This window comes from Homarus americanus, unplaced genomic scaffold (genome assembly GCF_018991925.1).
Source record: "Homarus americanus isolate GMGI-L3 unplaced genomic scaffold, GMGI_Hamer_2.0 scaffold9176, whole genome shotgun sequence".
NCBI lineage: Eukaryota > Metazoa > Arthropoda > Malacostraca > Decapoda > Nephropidae > Homarus > Homarus americanus.
This window is the reverse complement of record NW_024746781.1, coordinates 27,427-38,362: the sequence shown is the minus strand read 5'-3', so window position 1 is coordinate 38,362 and position 10,936 is coordinate 27,427. Positions and strand designations below refer to the sequence as shown.

At 39.2% G+C, this 10,936-nt stretch overlaps 1 protein-coding gene and 1 non-coding gene across 3 annotated transcripts; both read left to right on the top strand.

Annotated features, from left to right (window-relative positions):
- Positions 1 to 711: 711 nt before the first annotated feature.
- LOC121879432 (tetraspanin-18-like) lies at positions 712 to 10,465 on the top strand (the record flags this gene model as incomplete). 2 transcript variants are annotated; one of them, XM_042386092.1, is given in 3 exon segments in its annotated part: positions 712 to 897; positions 6,171 to 6,310; positions 9,484 to 10,465. In XM_042386092.1, coding segments are annotated over 3 exon segments (345 nt in total), but the record flags the coding sequence as incomplete, so codon positions are not given.
- On the top strand, positions 7,445 to 7,519 carry Trnaa-cgc. Its single transcript has one exon. It is a non-coding gene; the product is annotated as a tRNA-Ala (tRNA).
- Positions 10,466 to 10,936: the final 471 nt, after the last annotated feature.

Below are 10,936 nucleotides of genomic sequence, written 5' to 3'. Positions count from 1 at the left end.
AAAAAAAAAAAAAATTTTTTTTTTTTTTTTTTTTTTTAATCTATGTCGGACTTACGACCATGTCGGACTTACGACCTGGATTTGGGTCCCTAACCCCGTCGTAAGTCGGGTCTAGGTGTATTGATTATTATTCCATTTTCTTTACCACAGCTAAAAACGTTTTTGTACAGTACAGTGTTAAGTACAAACATAAAAAAGTTTCATGGTCACATGTGAAGAGAATAGTCAATAGTGGGTTTTTTTATTTAGCTTGGCAATGATTCAAAGTCTTGTATGAAAATAACTTAGTCTCCCGTTTATTTTTATACTTCCCAATAAACATAAACACAGAAACATTTTAGCATTTACATGTAGGAAAACAAAAATTAAACACCTCAAAATTTACCTGTTTCTCTCCACAAGCAAAAATCGGTCTCACACCCTTGACAAATTACAGAGTCGGATACTACCGCTTTGTGCTTGAACTTGACACACACACACATTAATAGTGCATGAAGGAAAGAATTTGTTAACCTTCGTGCTTGGCTTTTCATGGTTAATGTGTGCTTGGGGTATATCTATTGTTAACTTCACCTGGGTGGTTTTGTGTGTGTGTGTGTGTGTTTTTTTTTATTCTCCACACTATGAGCACAATATCCTCCATAATAATAATAATGATAATCATAACACTGATGATGATAATAATCCTAAACCACCTCTTTCTCTCCACAGCTGAAGTGTTGTGGGGTAAACAACTACACGGACTTCCAACAAGCGACGATGTGGCAGGCCAACAAGTCAAGTGATGTGTTGGTCCCTAGGGCATGTTGTGTGCTTGAAGGGAACCCCATCAAATTCCTACCACTAGACCCTACCTGCATTACCAACCCCACCCTGGACAACTCTTATTACCTAACAGTTAGTTCATCTACTTTTTACTTATTTTTTGGACATTTCATATCTAGTATATAAGTTTTTTTTTGTAAGTGTGTTGGGTCATTGTAAGTAACCTTCGCTAGGATAACTTTTACTACTTCTCGGCTTATGGATATACGTTTTAGAGGGAATTTTGTAAGTGTGCTGGATATGTAAAGGTCTTAAAAGTACTAAGTAATTCATAATAGAAGGTTTTATAAGTAGCAAATATCTTGTAAGTGAATTTATTATAAGTTAAGATTATATAAGTACTGTACAGTTAACCCTCACTTTACACGGTTAATGTAACCCGGAGGGTCCCGCGTAAAGTGAGAAAAGCGTAAAGTGAATAACATAACATATGGGATTAATTGAAATGGAGTCCGGGCCGATCCCCAAACTCCACTTTTTGACGACACACAACTATGTTGTAGTAAAAATATTATCTTAACTTTATGATGGTATGCACACACAATTAATAATTAAGAGAAATATCAATAATATTAGATTTTTTAACACTTACATTAGTAGAAAAAATGGCTGGGCACACGGGGATGGGCGGTTGGTTCCGAGGCAGAGGGCAGATTATTGGCCCTCACCTGTGTCACTTGTATCAATTGTATCACTATCCACCACAGAGGCTTGCAGGGCCTCTTTGTCAAACTCCCCAAAGTCCATATAAGTCCATATCCTCACCATAATTATCACTATCACTGACTTGGGCCGGCTGTGGTGGGTGGCGGGTGAAGAACTGGTAATGTTTTGATGACTGGGCGACCTTGTGCGCACCATGTTCGCGCCGCTTACACAACATGGCGGATGGCGGGAGGTTTGGATCCAAAAATGGCGCGGCTCGCCAGCCGCTCTCCGCGTAAAGGGGAACACGCACCGCGGATTGTGAGCATCCTGGGTTCCGGCAGGGCACCGCGTAAACGTGGAAACGCGGAATGTGGGACCGCGTAAAGTGAGGGTTAACTGTAGTAGATAACCCATTAAGGATGGTTTTATAAGTAGGAAATACAGTAAATCATAAGTGATGGTAATACAAGTAGAAGGTAACTTATAAGTGACGATTTTATAAGTAGTAATTCATAAATTATAGTTTTATAAGTTCTGTAATAATTCATCAGGAAAGGTTTTATAAGTACAAAAACATATTTTTAAATAGTAAGTGAAGATCGCCAAAAATCCTGGGGTACAGAATTATCCCCAGATATAACACACACACACACACACACACTCACACACACACACACACACCATCTGTTGCCTCCAGGATACTGTGGCCACCCAGGGTGGAGGATAATCAATAGTTTAATTTTTTAGCATTTGGTAGCGTGAGGAAGGGCTTCTGACCGTTGCCGGGTGACCGGGGTGGTAGCTATGTTTTAATGAAGTGCCCCACACACACCTTCGACCCTTCTTAATGACCCAAACTTGTCTAGCCCACGTCAGCTGTTGTTAGCTTGGCTTGGGGGGTGGCTTTTAAGCTGTGTTGTGGTTGATTGTGGTTGGATGGTTTAAGCTGTCTAGTGGCTGTAATTGATTGTGGTTGGGGGTTTAAACTGTCTAGTAGTTGTGGTCTTAGCTGTCTAGTGGTTGTGGTCTTAGCTGTCTAGTGGTTGTGGTCTTAGCTGTCTAGTGGTTGTGGTCTTAGCTGTCTGCTGGTAGTGGTTGGGGGGTTAAGCCTTCTAGTTGGGGTGTCTACTGGTCTGGAAAACCTGGAAAAGCCAGGAAATTTTACAAATAAACCTGGAATTTAATGTGAATTCAATTCAACTTCAAAATAGTGTGAATCCTGTGGGCTCTTCTTCATCCTCCGTTGTTAATGTTTTTCAGGGTGTACATCGCCAATACAATGCAGTTTCATCTGCATTATACACCTGCTCGGGACTGAGGTGTTCATCAGCTACAAGCTTGGCAAATTCGTCCACATACTTGGCAGCTCCTTCCTTGTTTGCAGACTGTTTCTCACCATAAACCTTACGCATTGCAATTCCATGACGCTTCTTAAACCTTTGAAGCCATCCTTCACGTTAGTCACAGTTATGTTCTAAATAAGTTCTTCATGGGACACCTTTGCCTGTTCCATTATCATGCTACCTGACAATTCCACTCCTTCAATGTGATGTTGTCGAACCCATTCCATCATCACTCTATCATGTTCAGTACACTTACCGTCTTTCATTGTTTTTCTAATGCACATTTGCTTCTTGGAATAACTTTCTGCATAGAATCTCGTTACTTTTTCTCTTTGCTTCTTTATATCATACACAGTTGACGAACCAATACCATGCTGATTATTCACCTGTTGTACCGAAACACCACGGTCAAGTTTTCTCAAGAGTTCGACCTTATCTTGTATAGATATGGACTGGTGTTTACACTTTACACCACCACTGACACTTGTACTTGCCTTTGAAGCCATAGCTGGGACTAAATATGTACAAAATAAGCTAAGAATCACACAAAATCAAGGAGCTACCACCAGCAAATGCATAGTAAACAAACAAAGTGAGCGTGGTTAACTCGTAACGCCATCTGTGGCAGCCCAGTAAACTAATCTGGAAGTTGCAGGAATTTCAAGTGCCCTTTCCTAATTTTGTCCGGATTAAAAGAGGTGCCGGACCATCTGTTCCTGGAAAATCGGTGGTGGACCTGTATACCATCTTTAAATTTCCCAATAATATGTACTGTACATGTATCCTCAATAATCACGGGACCCGATAATCACTGATCTGGCTTGTCACAGTATCCTCAGTTGCAACCATGTGTACACTTATCAATGATTTGATCTGGGTTATCACGGAATTGTCATGGGACAGTGGCAGGTTTGAGAGAGCCAGAGGTAGCAGCGACTGCCAAGAGATGGCAGCATGGCTCGTGGCGCCAGCTTCCAGTGGCGGCATTTATTTCCTCGCACTGTTTTGGTTGGTGTTTGAAGACAGTTTCCTGCTCCGTGCTTGTTTATGGTGCAGTTTTTGTTACTTTTAATTACCCTCCACCATGGCACCTGTGAACAAGAAGAGTGTTAAGGCACCTGATCCAACCAAGCGATGAAAACGTGTAGTATTCTCTGTTTGAATGTTCCAATGTTCCCGACAAGGATAAGCATGCACTCGGTAACACACCCACCGTGTTTTACCATTTCCTTCCACTCCACCTTTCTAATCACCCCCACCTTTCTCACTCCATAATTTAAAATTTATGTAACATAATGTGGAAGGATTACAACGTTGTTCATTTATACTTACACTCAATTTTGTGGGTAGACATCAGCTGTTCAGTTGTATCTGGCAGTGCTGCAGCCAGTGTTACCAAACAAACTGATTGATGCATCATCATCTCACCACTTACTACAATCTCCCCCTCCATCACCAGCTCCATGATCACCACCACTACCTATGTTATCACCACCACTTCCTCTGTTATCACCACCACTACCTCTATTATCACCACCACCAGCTCCATGATCACCACCACTTCCTCTGTTATGACCACCTAAATCATAATTTCACTGATGGATTTGATTTAGCCAGAGCAGATCAACACGATATCCACTGCCTCCCACCCACTTTCCAACTTCCTCCCTTCCACCCACTGCATCTCACTGACACTCTGCCCCTCTCACTCATTCTACTATGACTTGTCATGTATGCTACAATATTGTACAATACTGTATACAGGTATTGTTTATTTGTTATTCATTAATTAGTAAAGGTGTTACTAGTCTTTTACTGTATCTTTTAATGCACCTACACATTTTTGGGGATATGTTTTGGTCTGTTAGGGGATGTATCTTTGGGGTCATGGGACAAACTAATTTTTCCCAAATGTTATGTGTTTCGATATGTACAGTTTTGCTTATCACTGTAGTTGTCTGGAACCTAACCCCCGCGATTATCAAAGGTACATGTACATATTGTTGAAAACCTCTAATTTTATTATTCTTTCATAATAAATACTGAATCAGTGTACCTGAAAATTTTCAGATTTACACCTGGAAAAGTCAGGAAATTTTGTTTTGTCTGGCCAGTGGACACCCTACTAGTGGTTTGTGATTGGTTTAAGCTCTCCTCGTTATGACTGGTCTAAGCTGCTGCCTCACCATCGTTGTTGGTTTAAGCCGCCTCCGCGTGGCTGGATTAAGCTGTGTGGTCTAGGCTCCAGAACGTACTCAGCTTAGAAATCATGATATTCCCAATAAGCTTTTCATCTTCAGCTTAGTAGTGTCACTCTCAGCTCTATTTCTGAACACTCTTCCACATATAAAATTTCCTTCTCATCCTTTCTTATATCTTTTTAATGGGTCTTAAATCCCCAGTATATACAAAACCTTAGAGGATTGGTAAAAACAGCTCGAGAACATTTAGAGTGGTGGACTGTGATCACCAACCCTCAGATGTGAGAACGGTACTCTGATTGATTCATGATTGAATTCTTTTGGTTATGCACATACTATTTTCTTATAATTTCTGCACTTTTCTGATATCACTTTGTTATTACTTAACTTATTCTTTTTTCTAAGTATCTGTTCCATCCCACTTAAGAATAGGAGAGAAAAATAATAAAGGCTGTTGAAATATATGAAGTATATTTGTTCTTTATCGACATGTTTACACTCTCCTGTGACATTGAGGAAAGGTAAACAGATGATGAGTGTTGGTGAGGTGTAAATGTTCCTCTCTCACTCTCACGGGAAGAATGTGTGGATGAGTTAAAACCGTGGCTTCCTATATTTTCTATTTATGCTTATTCTTGGTGTAATATTATTGTTGTTGTTTAATAGTTGCTGAAATTTGTAAACTGATACTCCAGACATTTTTTATTTTTTACAACTAATACCATGTGATGATTCTTTTACATTTACAGCAGTGAATAATGATCATGGATTCACAAATGTTGGTAAATTCTGTAAGACACTAAACCATATATTTTTTCCCCTATTATTATTCTTTTGGTGAAGGTTCTACATTTACAATGGTGAGAAAGTTGTCTGTAAATAACTAATCTATACATTGTTTTCTCCCTTCTAACACTGAAGTGGTGATGGTTCTCTTCCTTCATTTACAAAGCTGTAAAAGTAGTGAAAAAGTTTACACATTTTTCAGAAACCAATAATCCATTGTTTCTTCCTCTTGGTGATGGGATCCTACATTTACAGAGTTGAGAAAGGTGTCAAGATGTTTTACAGAAGGTTAAAACTCTCTAAACCACTCAGTGTAAATACCTCTCTCCCTCTCTCTAATATTACCTGGTGATAGTTGCTATTACAGAGTTGCTTGAGCAGGTTGCAGGAGAACACCTTCTACTACCTGTCACCCATGTTGTCTGTGGCCATCTGTCTGGGCACACTGCAGCTAATCCTCATCACACACTCGTTTTATATGTGTAGAGCCGTTAGCAAGGCCATGAAGTAAGGGCAAACGATTAATTTAACATATAGCATGAACTGCTCTTCCCCCCCTCCCTCCCTCCCTCCCTCCCTCCCATCCCTCGCCCTGCACACACACACCCACCCTCCAGCCCGCTGACTTCTGCTTGTTGATCCGGTTTCCTTTTTATTATTATTATTAAAGATTTGAAGTGACAATTTGCTTGGAAGTTACCTAGTTTAGCTGTATATCTTATGTAGAGGGTTGAAACAACTATTTTTTTTTTTAATGCTGTAACAATTAGCTTGAAAGGATTTAGTTTAGTTATAGTTCTTTTGTGATGTAGAGGGTTGAAACAATATTTTTAGTGACAATTTGCTTAGAAATTATTTAGTTAATCTAATATTTTAGGTTGTGTTGAAATGACCTTTTTAATTTACTGTAATTTGAGGCTATGTTAGCTAGTGTCTCTTGTGATGTCCAGTTATTTATGTTTACCATACGTTGAAGTTATATTTAAAAAAAAAAATTTCTTCAGCGCTAAATGGTAAACCATTGACAGCAAGTTAAATAATCCCAACTTTTAATAGATTACAACTTAACCCAATTTAATTATAAACACTGAAAACCACTAGTATTGGGACCTAGTAGGGTTAGAACCTCTTTAGACTTTCTCCTTATCTTAATCAGTTTGGTCAAGAGATGTTACTTTTGTACACACTTATCTGATTTCCAAGGGTTTGTCACATATACATGCAGTGAGTGTTTTCTAGACCACTGCCGTGTCTCCCCCCCTTCACACCCCTTCAACTCTCCCAGCTCTGAAATACCCCTCTCATTCAAATCCCCATCCCCCTCCCCCAGCAAGACAGCATTTGGGCTTCTTTTATCACTCACAGATAGTATTGAACCTGTCCACGACCAGACTGTGTGTTTGGTTATACAATTGTTTAAACCCATTGCTCGTTATGACAAAAACAATAGATGATATTTTTTTATGCTTGGGAGTGAGATGATCCAAAACTTCCTGTCATGTCGGAAAGAACAAGGAAGTTAATGTGTGTTTCTGGTCACTTGCATGTATTGATCTGAAGTGCATGACGATATACCTTATTGCAATTATCTGTGCATGTGTGTGTGTGTGTGTGTGTGTGCGCGTATATGCGTGTCAATGGTGACCTGTGGTGTAATGGTCAGCATGCTCGCCTCGCAAGCGAGCGGACCCGGGTTCGATCCCCGGGCAGGGTGAAACTATGGGCAAGTTTCTTTACGCCATTTGCCTCTGTCTACCTAGCAGTAATTTGGAACCTGGATGTTAATCAATTTGTGAATCGTATTCTGGGATAATGGTTAGCCAGTACAGTTGGTGAGTTGTCTGGTCTTCTCGGACTGTTCCTTGACACTAGGTCATGCAGCTCGTTAATTCAGGGTGTGGTTGTTGTGTTAGCAACAGGTTCTGCACCTTAAACAAATTCACGCCGAGGTGGCCCTTGGGGCGGCCATCCTCGTTACACGAGGGGCAACCATTATTGTGTATGAGCATAACAGTGCTTATATGTGACTGTGTATCAGGTTGTAGGGTGCGTGAGGAGTGGTGACTGTGCTTTTCGAGTGAATGCTTTGCCTGGTGGTGCTTGCAGTGAGGTCCACACAGACATGCACATCAATACCCTCCCTCACTGGTCACTGGAGGCAGCATGCATGTCCAGCAGCAGGTGTTGCGAGGACTGAACACCTGCTGATCCGTGACAGGTGTTGGGGGGGGGGGGACGTCAGCTTGTACACTCCCTCACTCCATCCAGGGACTATTTTAAGGAATTTTTACAAGTGGGTTATATTTAAAAAGTCATACAATACTTACATATATTTATTGTGGTTCATTTGCAACAACATTGTGATCTATACCATCTCGTAAAACTGAAAGACACAGTTTAATGAAGATGTATAAATCATGAGCATTTTATACAATACAGTGACTGCCACACTGAGGAGATGCAGACTAAATGATGCTTTAAATATTATTAATGTATTTAATTATTGGAAGGATCATTAATTAACACTAATTACAGGAATTTTAAAATTATGAACCCAGATCCTTAACCAACAAAGAAAGGAGTTTCCTCCTTAATGTGAAATTTTAACCAAATCTATGTTATGACCTCTTTTGCCGGAACACATGGTAATATGTCTGGCATTTCCATGGTGACAAATGTGACCAAACTAAAACAACCTATCAGGTGAAAATAGCTTACTAAAATGAGGTTATGTGACCAAGATGTTCACGAAGGCATTCTCAATAACCAAACAACACAGAGAGAAGATCTATTTTGTTTTTCTTAAAGTGTATCATAATATTTCCACAACTTTCAATAACTGTTTCTAGAATTCCATGAATTCCCTGGCCTAGAATTCCTAAATAGAATGTCTAGGACTTTCCAGGTGTGAACTGTGTATGTAGAGCACGATGTGTTGAACCTCTTCTGCCGCACAGTTGGTTTGTGGCATGAGACATACACACGACCAGATGCATATTGCATGGTTTTAGCAGAGTGAACCCTTTACAATCAACATCTTCATGAAACCATTTGTTTTATAGGTGAAAAATAGACAGAAGTGTGAGGGAAAGATCAGTGTGATTTTTTTTAGTCTAAATTCACTGCCAAGTTGAAATATAGCATCAAATTTTAATCACAAGACATATTTATAATATTAAGTACATTAGCTGCCCCTCCTAAGTGCTTACACTATGATTTTTATACAGTATTAAACTTAATATTGACATACTAGAATTATAAAAGAAAAGGTTTAGTTTAGTGGATAAAACTATTTGTGATATAAAGGAGAAAAAGAAGAATGATTCTTTGGCTTAAAAAAGAAAATAAGTTTTTCTGTGTTGTGGTACAGTAGTTGGTTCTGGGGCGTCCAAACTTTGAGTGGTTTTATACGTTAATGGCTCGGTAGGTTAGGGATGTCCATTAGTAATTTCTATAATGTGTATGCACTTTTATAAATGAGCATCTGCTAAATAATTTATCTTATTATTTGCTTGATTGTCTACTGAATAAGTTAGTCTCCTCCTTAAATTTATGTTTATCTTTTAAATAAATTTATCAGTGTGTGTGTGAAGCAAGTTAATCTTCCAATTTAATTTATACTAGTACCTGTCAAAGAAGCGTATTTTCTCCGAGTGTCTAAAACTTTTTCATTGTTGCAGGGTTGCTACGGTAGACTGATGCAGTGGGTGGAGAACCACGTCAACCTGCTCATGGGGATCGGCATAGGTGTGGGCCTCTTTGAACTTCTCTCGATGGTGTTTGCCTTCTGTCTGTGTTCCTCTCTAAATCACAAGATCAAGTGACGCCAGCAACAACACAAGCTCAGCACTGACTAGCAAGGGACATAATAGTGTGCAGTCGACCATCTAGACAGTGTCTGAGAACACTGTAGAACTATGAGAGGACAAAGGAAAAGAACTTGATGTTATGCAAGTTCTGGGAAAGGGGTGAATGAGATCATATCAATGAAAGAAGACAAAGTGTTCGACAATAATCCTGATAGAACTGTTCTTTGTGTGTGTGTTACTGCAGTATATTCATTCTAGCTCTTAAATTACAAAGACAAAAAATATACCAAAGGTTTCATTTTTGAAAAGTTAAGCTGTGAAATTAGACACATAAAATTTTTAAAGTAATACAGTATATAAAAGTGGATTATATTTTCCTGTGCGTGAGTCAAATTTACACCGGCCTTCCCAGAAACACGACATATCGTCATAGCTTTCATGTCAACCAAGAAGCAGACAGATTCAGGCTTGTTACCGAGGTAGAGCGCCAGAGAATTAAGTCTCTCCCTCACATTTCTTCTTGTCCCAGATTTATCCTCTTCAGATTTTCATTTCCTCAGTCTTTCTTATCCATATATCTAACTTCCTCCTGTATAACCCTATTTTGTAATCCTCTTACCCTGTTATACAATTTTTCCTAGGTCTCATTTCTTGCCTAACAATTTCTCTTTCCATTCTCCGTTACATCCCGTTTTGTTATTTTCCTAATCATTCCTCGGTCCCTATGATTTTTTTCCCCCTCAAATGTCTGTATTATTATTATTCCAACAAATAAATGAAAAACCCAATTTTCCGTCATCACTCAGGCGGTAACAGGACCAAGCTTAGTCACTCAACCCTCTGGACCATCAGTTAGCTAGTTCTCTCTCAAAATCATATGCAGTGCTAGAGGCTAAAGAACAACTAATTAATACAATATAAAATTTTTAAGGCAAGTTATATTACCATGATGTTGTATATTCAAAAATGGGCCATCTAGTATTCTTCAAGAGGGTAAAACATGCTGATTTTTTTTACGGATATAAACTGCGTTAAAATTTTTAAGAAATTGTGATTTCTATTCCAAAAGGATAGATAATATTTCAGTGACTAGAGAAAGAAATACAAATCAAGGTGTATGTATACAGAGAAGGGTGAGACCAGGTCCACAATGGTCAGGTATTAGGTAATGACCCTATTAATCTTTAACTAGCACACAACGGTTGGTGGTCAGGTCAGATGGTCAGGTGGCCCGGCCTTCTCACCTGGTCACAAATCTTCTTAATTACAAAATTGTCCAGCTTGTACATGCCGTTACTCAAATTCATGTTGAATGCTTCGGTAT